This window comes from Protomyctophum bolini, assembly GCF_963924005.1.
Source record: "Protomyctophum bolini genome assembly, chromosome: 10".
In the NCBI taxonomy this organism is placed as follows: Eukaryota; Metazoa; Chordata; class Actinopteri; order Myctophiformes; family Myctophidae; genus Protomyctophum; species Protomyctophum bolini.
The window spans coordinates 27,199,341-27,213,313 of record NC_137871.1 but is presented as its reverse complement, the minus strand read 5'-3'; the positions used below and the strand labels follow the sequence as shown (position 1 = coordinate 27,213,313).

The following is a 13,973-nucleotide window of genomic DNA, read 5'->3' as shown; positions in this document are numbered from 1 at the left end:
ACCCTGGCTAATAAGACAAATATGCATTAAAACATTATAGGCCTACTTGCCCTCTACAACTAAAATAAAAAAATAAAAACACCTCAAATATTTTATTTCTTTCATAAATAAAGAATCTTTCACTCAATATAGGGACTGCTCCTGTCGCAAGTCGATGATATGTCCATGTGGTCTAGCCCTATGGAACGTATGGAATGCATAATGCTAAGACAACAATACTACCTAAGGATGATTTGAGCATCAAAGCAATATTTGAAATACTTTTTATTAGCATGTGCATTCCATATGGCTGGGCCACACATCGACTTATGACATCATCAACTTGTGACAGGAGCAGTCCCTATTGAGTGAAAGTTTCTCTATTTATGAAATGTATTGAAATTATTTTTTATAGTCTTTTTTATAGTCTTTTCCCATAGGCATTTCTAAACGTATTTATTTAAATACCTTTTAAGCGTCGTACGAAGCCAACTCTTGTCGTGACAGATCATGACAACACACACAATATTTTGGACCAAACAAATAATTACAAAGAACAAAAAGAACAAAAAAAGTGTTGTAACCTGCCGTTTTTTTCTACTTTCTAATTCTTTGTTTGGCCTGAAAAATGGTGTGTGTTGTCATGATTTGTCACGACAAGAGTTAATTGGCTTCGTACGACACTTAAAAGGTCTTTAAATAAATACGTTTAGAAATGCCTATGGGAAAAATGCATTGGGATTCATTTCCTGGGCCACTCGTTGTTCTGAAAGGGGGAGGGACTGCGACGCTTTATAGATATGCTATACTAAATGTTCATATAAGGATCTGCGCTAAAGATAAGGGCGACACACAAATAAGTATACCTTTGCTGACAGCGTGGAGGAGTCAAGTCAGCTGTTAGATTGACAGCTGCAGTTGAGTTATAATGCTTCAATGAGACTGAATGGAAGGCAGAGAAATACACAATAATGCATAATATTTGCCAGTCTATTTGGCATTCTAAAATAGCCATTACAGCCCTCATCAAACCCTGTACACTCAAACCCTGTACACCCTGCCCCCACTGCCACCCTTAGATCTATATATGGAGCTGACCTGTTCTGACATTCCATATGTTGATTTGACCTCATCAAACCCTGTACACTTAAGACAACTCTCATTTTTAGTTCCCCTAAAAAGGAGAGCTATAGTGAATTAAGTAGTTCTAAAATATGTTTATTGATAATTAGGATTAAAATTACATTTTGGTACCACATTCACAACTTCTAACTTATATATCACATAATTTGGGACAAATTGGGGTTTTAAATGTAAAGGGCAATAAAACTGTCCTCTTCAGACATAATTCATTTATTATCCTTCAGCCTCTGCCCTCGGTGCTAATTATATTCAATAGTCTATATATTCATCACTGGCTTTGAGAAAGTTCTTGACACATTCATTCATTCATTTATTCTGGAATTTCCGAGATTCCTGTGGTGTGCCTGCTGTGCCACTAGCGCTGCTGGTGGTGTGTACTGTGTACTGCTCGCTCTTCTCTTCCCAGAAGTTAGAACTTCTCACGACTCGAGAATTTGGAATGTTGTAGTTCGTTATAGGTTTCAGAATTCAGACGAAGACTACATTACCCACAGTAACCTGCGGTTAAAAACTCAACTCGCTGCACCTTCGCCGGGTGGAGCTTATATGCGAACGTGGGAACGTTGAGGGGCTGAACCTGCTGAAGAACACTGACTGTAGACTGTACTGCTGCTGCTGCTGGAGGGGAGTGAACATTGTTTTACAGGGAGGAGGCAAAGCGACCTGTGTGCGTACAGTAGAGCAAACTCAACTTACTTTTTTTCTCCTCCTCCTCTTCCTTCCTTCTTTCTTTCTCCCGGGGGTTGCCGCCGTCGCATTTTATTTCGAGTGACCGTGAACAACGTACGGTGGCGGGGGCCAGCCAAGCCAAGCCAAGCCACTCGCCTGGGGCATGCGACACATGATTTTGACGAGTCACAGCAACAGGGCATCGTTCAGAATGTCACGGAGGACTAACATCTCAGCCGCCGCCGCCACCACCACCACCACCACCGGGAAGAAGAAGCAGCAGCAGCAGCAGCGCGACTCGTAAAAGAACCGCAACGCGGAAAAGGGGTTCTCTCACAGCGGGGAGAGAGAATGCGAATGGTTGTTGCAGGAAGAGAACGAAGTGAAACAAGAAAATGTAGCGTCGCTGCGGCATTCCACATAGCTAGAACTAACGGTAGAGTAGAGAATAGATAGCCAAAGAAGGCTGCTATACTATAGCGAGTTCACTAACATACAGTGTTGAAGTTGTTGCGCGTCGGGGTTGGTTTGAAAGGGATTAGAGTTCATCAGCCGTTCGTCAAAATCAAAGAAGATAAGAGAGAAGAAGATGCTCCGGAGAAGACTGACCCGCTTGGTATGTATAAACACTGAACGTTACACACACACACACACACACACACACACACACACACACGGCTATAGTTGGTGGTGGTGTCTCTGTGGGCAGCTAGCTCCCCAAATCATCCTGTGTGTCCCTGAAAATGAATGCTGTGGGTTTTCCCCTTTAGAATCTCTAGTACAGACTACTATAGGACAAACAGGAAATGTGCTGGTTTTCTCCACAGTCCTTGACTGACTCCTTTTATTATCAGCCACCAACGTTACCTTGAAAGGCTTGACCCGGTGGGGTCTAATAATCTTGCTCTGGTGGTCCATAGCTCAGCATGAGCAGTAAAGGCTATGGACCAGAACGACTAATAATCCAAGCACAGGCACAGATATGACCGAAGAAGACCCACCTGTATACGGGTACTGTAGTGTAGCTCAGTTGGTGGACTAATATATAGCATTGTTGGTGGTTCTTCTCCCTCGGGTCACCCTGGTGTAATGCTGTTATAACACACCTGTAAGTGAAAGCATCCACTAAATGACACCTTTTTTACAGCACAAAATACAGCACAGAATACTTCCCACTCCCAGTACCTGCATTGCAATATTCATCTCAAGTCCAACCATGTGTTTTGTTGAGCGTAAAATATGCAATTTTAATTAGAAATGCCCTGGCATCACGTTTCCTGACTCATCTCATCAATTCAATTTATTCTCCTCCATATGATCATTATTTTATAGACATTAAATCATGGGTCACTTTCCATATGGACAGTCACAATCCCACGTTTATGAATGTCGAACTACCACCTTTTACTGCCTTTTTTAATAGTTGTATGCTCCAATAACCTGTTGTCACTAGCAGGCTGAATATCCCAAACAGCCAACCTGAGCAGTATAGATACCAGGCAGTGAATGAGGGGGAAGCAATATAATAATTATACCGCCTGACCCTCTTCCCCGGGCCTCTCTCCAAGTGTTGCCGGGTCAGCGTATTTTCCAGCCTCCAGGAGTGGGTTTGCTCCTGTAATTTCTCTTTTGGTGTGAGCAGTAAATGATATATTTGTGTGGAGCAGCCAGCCAACACTGTCATTGATGCAACATTGTGCCGTTATCTCAGGCCTCTCTTTGCCTGACAATTCTCGCCACCCTCCCTTTAGCCCAGGGGAGGTATATATGCATCATGCAGCGTAAGAGAGAGAGAGACTGCTCATACCAAAGGCACAGGATAAGAGGCTGCATGTGCTGTGCCCCACTTGATTCTCCCACTACGATGCGCCGAGTGTCTTTGGAAAGTCATTAAAGATGGCAGTGGGAATGAGTAAAAGGCTGGGGCTGTTTCGTCATGAGCTCCAGAAGGTTGTAATGCTCCTCTGACAGGACTGCACAATCACACAGCTGCCTTTGATGTTTCCCCTCAAGCCCCCTGAAGGCTGCGGTGTGATCAGCGAGAGGTGGAGCCTGGCGGAAATGTGATAGTATTCATTGTGGGAGCCCCCCCCTGCCTTGACTAGCGGGGGGAACAACCGCAGAGACACATGAAAGCACCACCATGGCCAGGCACTTCTCAGTACCTCTGTGGTCTGTACCTTTCCTGTTGTAGATCTACGCCTACTCACATGGGAGCTGGACCTTCTCAGTACCTCTGTAGTCTGTACCTTTCCTGTTGTAGGTCTACGCCTACTCACATGGGAGCTGGACCTTAACCCATTTAGGCCTGACCTTAAAATTTAAATTATTTTTTCTAAATCCTCCAGTTTTCAAAAATAGCAGAACTACAAGCTCGTAGCGCGCCACTCTGAGCTTGTAGATCTGCTATTTTTCAATAGCTAAATTGTAACAAGTTTAAAACACCAAGAGGGGTTCCCGCCCAAAATGGGTTACTGTAATAACAATCAAGCTATACCAAGTAACTAAGTTTCTGCTTTATATTTATCTTGCCTTTGTTACACTAGCAGAATGTTATATATATTTTTAGCTACATTTTTTAAACTGACAGAATGGTGCAGGTGGTTTAATTATCTCATCTGTCTTACAGTTTACGTCAACTGTGGCGTCCCCTATTTTGGGCACGCCGCTATAGGCAACGTAAGAAACGAATAGAAAAAAAGACGATCTACAAGCTCACTGTCAACTTGTCACATTGCGGCACATGAGCTCTATTTTTGCTATTTGCTGTACAAATAAATACGTATGTAGAGCTTTTAGTTTTAATGGTTAAAGCTACAGGTGTCCTTGTTTAGTAATGCTATCAATGTAGGCCTTACATTGATCTGTAGTCAGTATTTTGAAGAAGTTTTCAAAGGGGAAGAAACAAACTGGTAACGGTTTTATCTGTGAAATTGCGAGTTGTTTTCAAGCGTTTTTCAACCACAGTGTGCAGGTTAAACACGGGAAACCCCGCTAAGAATAGCCGCTTGACTCCTTTCCCAATGCCAAAGGGAGAGTATCCCTTTCTGGGTTTTCTTGTTCTCCCCTTTTTTCCCTGGTGTGGTGTGTCATCATGTTCAATGTCACAGAATGTCGGTTGTGGAACCTCAATGTGCGTCATAGCATCACATCATAGCGTGTCACTGTCTACCCAATTGTCATGTTTCCATCATTGTCGAGTTTGTCGACATACCTGAGACTGCAGAGTCATTTGTCCCAGGAATGAATGGTGATTGTAACCTTTCCCAAAGACATAAGCCAGATGTTAGTGGCTTTTTTGTCCAGTGTTAAAGGGGCTTTAGTCTTCCTATTGAACTTAAAAAAAAATATCTGTATACAACATCACAGGCCAAGCCAATGGGTGTAGACTCTTCCCCCCCCCCCCCCCCGCCTTCTTTATGCTATATCTAGTCCTACACTGAAATGCAATCGAATTTATCGAAAATACTAATGTGCATTTTTTTGTCACGGTGGAAGATTTATCAAAAAACGAAACGGCCTAATGTGCACCGTAAGCGGTTACGATAGAATTGCTTTTGTCAGTGTGTAGCGTATAGGTTATTAATGTACTGTGGTTTAGATTGTGATTCATAAACACTTTCCAACACCAGTGCAAACTCCATGCGAACCCCCCCCCCCCCCCCCCCCCCACCGCACACACCCTCCTGCCTCCCTCTCATCATTCCCAAACCATTAAAGACACATTTATTGAAACGGAACGGCTACAAGCCAAGCTGCAGCATCTGACGTTCCTTTGTGAATCATGACAGCGATCTAAAAGCAAATCTAAAAGCTGCATAGCTTTTCAAAGGCTTATACCTTCACCCCAAGGCAGATCTAATAGTGAGCAGTGGGGCTCAGCACAGGACTATGTGTTGACCAGTGCTTCAGCATTTCATTTGAGGCCGAGAACATTTCGCCCCCCCCCACAGCTCGGCTCACCACTTCCTCGACCGTTTGTCTCATTTTCCACACCCACGTTCCCCTGTTGGTCCCCTCTGTCCCTCAGCCGCAGGTTCTCTCAACTGACTTGCACCTCTGCTCCTCTGATTAAGAAGCAGCCACTTAACCACCACTTTGATCTTCAGAAACGGATCAATGTGAACGCTGCACGGCAATAAACGGGCGGAGCAGATAACCAGTGTGAAGAAATGTATTAAGCTTTTATGTTGATCTTCAGTTTGTCTTGCACCCGGACGCTGCCTGAAGATGATGTTACTGTACATCTCCTGTAACGGCATTAACCCTAGCATCCCTATCTTGGCAATTCTTTTATAAAATTATAATTTTGTAAAAAAAGGGGGGGATTGTGCTATTCACTAGCTCAATATTGCCATTCATATGACATATATAGGGCGTAAGCAGTTAACACTAGAGAGAGAGAGAGAGAGGGGTGCATCTAGTGTCAGGATTTCACCGGCATGCATGTTGAACAGAGTGTGAGGACCCTCAGGGACACGTTGAACCTGCTTCTCAGGTCGTCTGATGGGGCGTCTGACTCTGCAGGCTGGGGGCGCTGTGCATGGAAACTTAAACACACACACACTGTCACACACACACACACACACACACACACACACAAACAGCTGCAGCCACAGTAGACGCACACATGCTGTGTTCACACTAGAAGCTAAAAAAGCTGCAGAAAGATCAAGTGTGGGACTGTGTGGCCAGCTACATTGCTGCTGAGTGGTGTTGCTCTTCTCCACAGAGACACACTGCGTAAATGAAACGGGGTAGTGTTAAATAGCACAGTGGTATAACGGCAATAATTTGTTTCTCTTCCATTTACGTAAAAAGGAGCAGGAATTGGGCATGTGAGAGATAAGGGGAGCGGAAACGTAAACATATCATTGATGCTTCACTCACTGTGTCATTGGAATGCTGAAAAAAGCAACCTTTTTTTTCATGTAGCGACAAGTGTCGGCATCAGGTGTCATGTAGGTTGCTGGCTTCCACTGAAAATTACCCCTACCTTTTCCAATTGTCTTCTGTCACACACACACACACACACACACACACACACACACACACACACACACACACACACACACACACACACACACACAGAGAGGAAACCAAAATGCAAGGCAAGAAACCTGCTCTTCAGAATCAATTGCCAAGTGAGGAGGAGTCTGTGGTCAAATGGGGAACTTTTGAATTCCAAGATGATGACCACCCTACCTCCTCAGTCAGTGATGTCCATGCCCTGTATATTATTTTTTGTTTTTGTTAATAATTTATTTTCGGTGACTTTAAACAACCGGCAAATTCTTCAATCACAGATTTAAAGACTCATCTGTGTCCTGTGAGGGTCCCAACACAGAGGATACTGAGGGCTATATCTTGCATTAAAAAAAACCTTAATAGTTAAAATAGCCGATCTACAAGCTCACAATGTCTCGATGTAGATCGGCTAGTTGAACTATTTTAAAAGGTTTTTTTAAATAATAAAAAATGGCAAAATTTTGTTTAGGGATAATGGATAAGAGTGGGTGAATCTTCTTTAGTGAGCGTTTATTCACCCATTTATATGCTCGGCTCATGGCGTGTTTCACTGCTGCTGTCGTAGTTTCATAGCATAGGATGATCTGCTTTGGAATACTCTTGTGTTCCCTCTATTGCACATTCACTCTGCCATCACACGTTCACTGCCCCTGTTCCGCACACATCACCTGCTTGGCATTGCAGTGGCCTCGCTCGCGCCTAAGAGCATCGGGGAGCTAGCATTGCCGTCCCTGGCCTGTGGTCCACAACACCTGTTGGAGAGAGATGAGGATGATGACAGTTTTAGAGCAGTGTCCCTTGACGAGGTCAGTTTAGGGAAAGGGAATATTTTCTGGTCATGGGGGGGGGGGGGGGGTACTTCTGCATTTTCCCAGCAGTTGGTTGCTTAGAACGAGTGTATACAGGGGGGAGGTTTAGTTTTAAGTGTCTTTCTCGGGGACACTACTTGACATGTGATTTATCCCACCTGTTTTCATCAGGAGAGCTGCGTATTGATTAGAAGCACGCTCCGTTTTGCCGCCATTAGTCTTGTGCTGTGAAACTGGCCGTTGGACAGAAGTGCTTACTCTTGACTTCTTTCTTCCCTTTGCTCTCGTGTCTTCCTTGCTCTTTCTCAGTCTCTCTCTCTCACACACTCACTCACTCACTCACTCACTCACTCTCTCACACACACACTCACTCACTCACTCACTAAATTCAATTCAAGGAAGCTTTATTGGCATGAGAAAACAAACGTTTACATTGCCAAAGCAAGTGTCACAATACCATAAAAACAGTTGAAAATGGGGAAAGTATATACTGTTGGAGGGGGTACAGCATGTCACATTGCATCATTATATACATGTTATAACAGGGTATAAAGCATTTTTGGGACAAATGGCAGCATTTTTTCTCAGGACTATTTAATTAGTATTCAGAAAAACTCAGATTTAAGATCTGTTTAAAGGAAGCAGCTCCATGTGAATCATGGCCAGCGGGGACCAGGGAAACCGTATTCGGAAACGGTTCGAATGAAACGGACTCAGTCCGTCTCAGTGTGAATCCCCTATCAGTTCGGTGTGAGAGAGAGACACAGACACACACACACACACACACACACACACACACACACACACACACACACCCTTTGCTGTCTCTCTCTCTTTCTCTGCGTGCAGTAATGGATGGAAACCTAGCCAGTTGAGCCCATCTGCTCTGCACAGCAGGATAAGAAATACAATGTAGTAATGGAGTGGGGGTCCAAGGGGGTAAGTGGCTGACTCTAGACTAGCTGATGTGGATATAAGGTGACTCTCTAGCGGCAGACAGGGAAAGAACAGGGGCTTACCCTTGGGTCTAACCTATCTATCGATGGACTAATGTGGTTATGGGAGCTGAGGGTGGCACGGGGCAGTGCTAACACTGAGCTGGATATATGGAGCTGAGGGTGGCACGGGGCAGTGCTAACATTGAGGTGGGTATATGGAGCTGAGGGTGGCATGGGGCAGTGCTAACATTGAGGTGGATATAAGGAGCTGAGAGTGGCACGGGGCAGGGCTAACATTGAGGTGGATATATGGAGCTGAGGGTGGCACGGGGCAGGGCTAACATTGAGGTGGGTATATGGAGCTGAGGGTGGCACGGGGCAGTGCTAACATTGAGGTGGGTATATGGAGCTGAGAGTGGCACGGGGCAGTGCTAACATTGAGGTGGGTATATGGAGCTGAGGGTGGCACGGGGCAGGGCTAACATTGAGGTGGATATATGGAGCTGAGGGTGGCACGGGGCAGGGCTAACATTGAGGTGGGTATATGGAGCTGAGGGTGGCACGGGGCAGGGCTAACATTGAGGTGGATATATGGAGCTGAGGGTGGCACGGGGCAGTGCTAACATTGAGGTGGGTATATGGAGCTGAGGGTGGCACGGGGCAGTGCTAACATTGAGGTGGATATAAGGAGCTGAGAGTGGCACGGGGCAGTGCTAACATTGAGGTGGGTATATGGAGCTGAGGGTGGCACGGGGCAGTGCTAACATTGAGGTGGATATAAGGAGCTGAGAGTGGCACGGGGCAGTGCTAACATTGAGGTGGATGTATGGAGCTGAGGGTGGCACGGGGCAGGGCTAACATTGAGGTGGATATATGGAGCTGAGGGTGGCACGGGGCAGTGCTAACATTGAGGTGGATATATGGAGCTGAGAGTGGCACGGGGCAGTGCTAACATTGAGGTGGATATATGGAGCTGAGGGTGGCACGGGGCAGTGCTAACATTGAGGTGGGTATATGGAGCTGAGAGGGTGGCACGGGGCAGTGCTAACATTGAGGTGGTTATAGGGAGTGGAGAGTGGCACGGGGCAGTGCTAACATTGAGGTGGATCTAGGGAGCTGAGGGTGGCACGGGGCAGTGCTAACATTGAGGTGGATATAAGGAGCTGAGGGTGGCATGGGGCAGTGCTAACATGATTGAGGTGGATCTAGGGAGCGTGCCACTTGGGAACTTTCCCTCTTTCTTTGGTGTTTTGCCCCAAGCGTGGTTATATGCGTAAACCTTAACCTTTAACCTCACACAGAGACTAAAGACAAAATTCCAATACCCAAAATCTCGGCCACTCGCTCACTCACACTCGGTCACTCCAGCATGGTGGTTTGTTATGGTGGAATTGGTAACCTGCTGAAATATGTGACAGTCGTGTAAACAATCACATAATAGTTAGTGTCCTAATGTAAATTGTTGCAGTTTGTTCATTAGCAGAGTTTAACCTGTATTTCAACTGTATTTAGGGCCATGTATTTAACCCATTTTGTGCGGGAACCCCTTTTGGTGTTGTAAGCATTATGTTCTGCTTTAGCTATTGAAAAATAGCAGATCGACAAGCGCATAGCGCGGTGCTGCGCTACGAGCTTGTAAGGTCTGCTATTTTTGAAAAATTGTGAAAATGTGGCCCAAATGTTTGAATATATTCTTTCAGAGAAAACAGTTTTTAACTCAAATCTTTGCTTCTTGGGGGTCCCTGGAACAACATATTTTCAGATGGGGGTCAGCAGCCAATTACATATATTTTTGGGGGTCCTTGACATGAAAATGTTTGAGAACGACTGACATAGAAACATGGAATTTTGGAAGAAAACTGTCAGGATTTAGAAGGCATTTGTAGAATCGTCCTCGGGTCTTTAAAGACTTCCATGTTAGTTGTGTGAAGTCCACAAGATGGTCACATATTTTTGCATGTCACCATAATTTTCCATGCTGGAGTGACCATGTGTGAGTGAGCGAGTGGCCTGAGATTTTGGGTATTGGAATTTGGCTTATTTGGCCTGAACCTATTACCTCAAAACCACACCCACCTGGGGTGAAACACTGGGAAAAGAGAGACACTTTTTTTCCTTTTTTTTTGCGTGTGGCAATTTTCAATTTCCCTCTAAAAGCCATGTTGAATTCTCAGTTTGTACCTCTGAATAATTCAGACGGCTTCATTTATTTTGAATTCTCCTCGCATCTCCTGAGCTCACGTATCCTCGCCAGGGCAGCAGCACTTAGACAGTATTCTCATCATCCATATATTTATAAAGGCTCATTCCCGAGATTCTCCACGTGCACCACTCTCTCCGGCGCTGGCATCACCAAGCGAGAGTGTTTACTCGCAGTGAGATGTGAAGAGAATGCTGAGCTGTGTGCAGTGTTTTTATTCTTTTATTTTTTTTGTTTCTGTGCGTGTCTGTCTGTGTCGGGTGGGGGGGGGGGCTGAGTTAGGGTTCAGAAAAGCAGCAGCTCTTCAATGTTTTTTGTCATTGCAGGGGTTTCCATTTTCACCTGTTCTTGCCACCTGAAATGATATGCACTGTCACAGAGGAGGGCAAATGTGACGTCCACACTGTAGGTGGATTTAAGCAACACGCATGCCCGCGTACAGGATCGGCTCCCCCCCCAGTTAAACAACAAGCTTACGATGATTAACTCCCAAGTCCACACAGCAAGCTCTCTCCCTAGGCGAGGTGGCGTCACTCAGCCACGAGGAGAAAAATGAGTCTCTTTAACTGTGGTCACGATTGAAATCTGAGGAAAGGCATCCAGAAGAGCTGTCCAATCCAACCATGCCCCCGGTGCAGAGGGAGGAAGGAGCATATTGATTTTAGTCATTAGCATCCCACCCCCATGCGATTTCTGAAGGTAATTAATTGAATAGCAGTTACCGTCAATGTAGCTTGGGTGCATTATAGAAGATAATGTCATCAGAATCACTGCAGCTGAGATGCAGATTTTGAAGCTTGTCAGCATTAAAAAGCAAATGTCTCTGTCTCTATCTCTGTATCCCTATCTCTCTCTCTCTCTCTCTCTCTTCCCCCCCCTGCCACCAGACATGGTAGCAGGATGAGAGCCACAGCGCACATCGAACCCATCGGTTTAGTCTACAGTATAATTATGCAAAGGATTTGTTTTCATACCAGACTTCAATCTGCCGTGCTGTCTTGAAGCCTATTCGAGACGAGCCCCCCCCCCCCCCCATCCACCAACAACATTCTGCTCCATAATCGTCTGGAGTATTTGTGAACTTGGTTGGGGAGAAATCGTACTCCAGTCAGTGATGGCTGAACTTTTTAAAGGTCCCTTTAAATATAGATTAATGCGTGAGTCTGCTATTTGCAAAATGTATGGTCACTTTCCCCAGCCTTTTAAAATATGAAGTGACTCCTATAGTCAATAAATGGCTCCAAAGCCACAATACTAGTTGCAACATTTTGTAAATGTTTAGCCTACCATGTTCTTGGTCTGCCTACAGGTCTGCCTACAGGTTCTTCTGCGTCGTTTTTTTTTTTCTTTTTTGAGGAACATTATGCCTCAACAGACCTTAGGTCAGCATTGTGTAAATAAAATGCTTGTACGTTTCCTGTATTCAAGTCTATCTAAGCAGTATTTCTTTTGCCCCCCCACAAACGGTAAACATTTTTCACAACCCTCATTATTCATTTTCATCATGACATCTACACTCCTCAGGCAGTGCCTCGGGGCTGCTGTGTGTCCACTTCAGAAATCCGCACATCTTCTCATTTCTATCCACATCCTTCCTATACTGACGCTGGACTTATGAGCAAATCAATCTTTGTTACGAAAAGAGGCATCAACAACATATATTTTATGGCCACCTGTTCTCTTTGGCGAGAAGAATGAAATCTTTGGTTTGGAGAGCGGCGACAGGTTTAGTGTCCGTCTCGTCAGCACATCTGTCAGTGGCATTTTGAGTAAGGAAGATGATTGAAGCATCAGATAGTTCCCAGAGCAAAGTCTAAGATGAGTTTCTCCTCTCCGAGTGTCAAGGGACATGGCGCTATGTAGGCCAGTGCCAGGCTATGGTACAGTACAGTACACTCTGTGTCTTGTGTGCAGCTGTAGAGACGCTACTAGAACAATAAGCCTTTTGCCTTTCAACAACAGCTCTTTAGACCAAGTCCTCTGTTCAAGTTCAACTGTTTTTTTTCCCCCCTTCATCATTTTATGCCTCATTCACAATTTTACAAGCAGCTGCCAGCAATCATAGGAGAATGGTAACCTACATGCTCCGTCTGGGCCCAGGGTTGACCAATCATAGGAGAATGGTAACCTACATGCTCCGTCTGGGCCCAGGGTTGCTAGCAGTGGTGGAAAAAGTACTCAATTGTTTTACGCAACGCTCACAATGCGTTGCGACGCATTGTAGATCGGCTATTTTGAAATGGCCGAAATGTATAGGGTTGAAGTGGTTTCTAATCGAAATTAAAATCGCCAAAGTAACTAGTAAATATAGTTTTCAAATAATCGTAGTGGAGTAAAAGTAAAAAAATTGGCTCTGAGATGTAGTGTAGTATAAGTAAAAGTACTGGAAATTGTAAATACTCAAGTAAAGTACAAATACCTCAAAAAAGCACAGTACTTACTTTCCACCACTGGTTGCTATGCACAGTTCCATTGTAGTCCTAATAATGAACATGGCTCCAGTCATTGGTAGTATTGGTAGCCATTCGACTGTCTTCTTACACCGCTTAAGTCCGTAACGGAAAACCGCAATAGTGATGCAGAGATTAAAATGGGGTGCATTTTGCATCCCAAAATGCAGTTTATAGTTAAGGGACGCAATAAAACGACGACCTCTGCATCCACGGGATGCACTACTGCACTACGACTGTACCGTTTTTTTATTCTAGTTCTTCTGTTTTCTATATGAATAGTTCCACATTATATCCATATACAAAAAAATGGCAAAATATGACTCCTAATGTCGTTGAAGTTGGACTCATAAAATGTCCCTGGGACTCATCTAAAAGACCATCCCTGTATCCCGGGACTCATTTCATTGAAGACCTATTTACATATATGTGAACTGAATTGATATTATGAAAACCACAAATGAATCAGACTAAACCAAACAATATAGTTTGTAGTAGTTATTGCAGCAGGCAGGCAGAATCCAAACAGCATATCACACCCCATATGCATATGTTTCACTGGCTGTGGCTATGGAGACGTGTTAGTTCAGCGTTCATCATTGGTGGGATAGCCTCGTGAAGTCCTGACCATAGAGTAATAAAAGGTTAGAGACTGAACCGGAGTGACAGCAGGTGCTTTTTGAAGCACCTGGAAGAACGCTCTACTTCTGCATTTTGGTTGGCAAATGCGGAAGTGCAAACGAGCGCTCAATGTTAA

At 44.6% G+C, this 13,973-nt stretch overlaps 1 protein-coding gene across 3 annotated transcripts in view; it reads left to right on the top strand.

The window, feature by feature from the left end:
• The first annotated feature begins 1,761 nt into the window (after nt 1-1,761).
• Nucleotides 1,762-13,973, top strand: part of atp11c (ATPase phospholipid transporting 11C (ATP11C blood group)) — a 90,706-nt gene continuing 78,494 nt past the window's right edge. For all 3 annotated transcript variants that reach the window (XM_080774580.1, XM_080774582.1, XM_080774581.1), the window contains exon 1: nt 1,762-2,407. In XM_080774580.1, the coding sequence (XP_080630706.1) occupies nt 2,381-2,407 (27 nt within the window). In that variant the 5' untranslated portion in view covers nt 1,762-2,380. The remainder of the gene's footprint in view (nt 2,408-13,973) is intronic.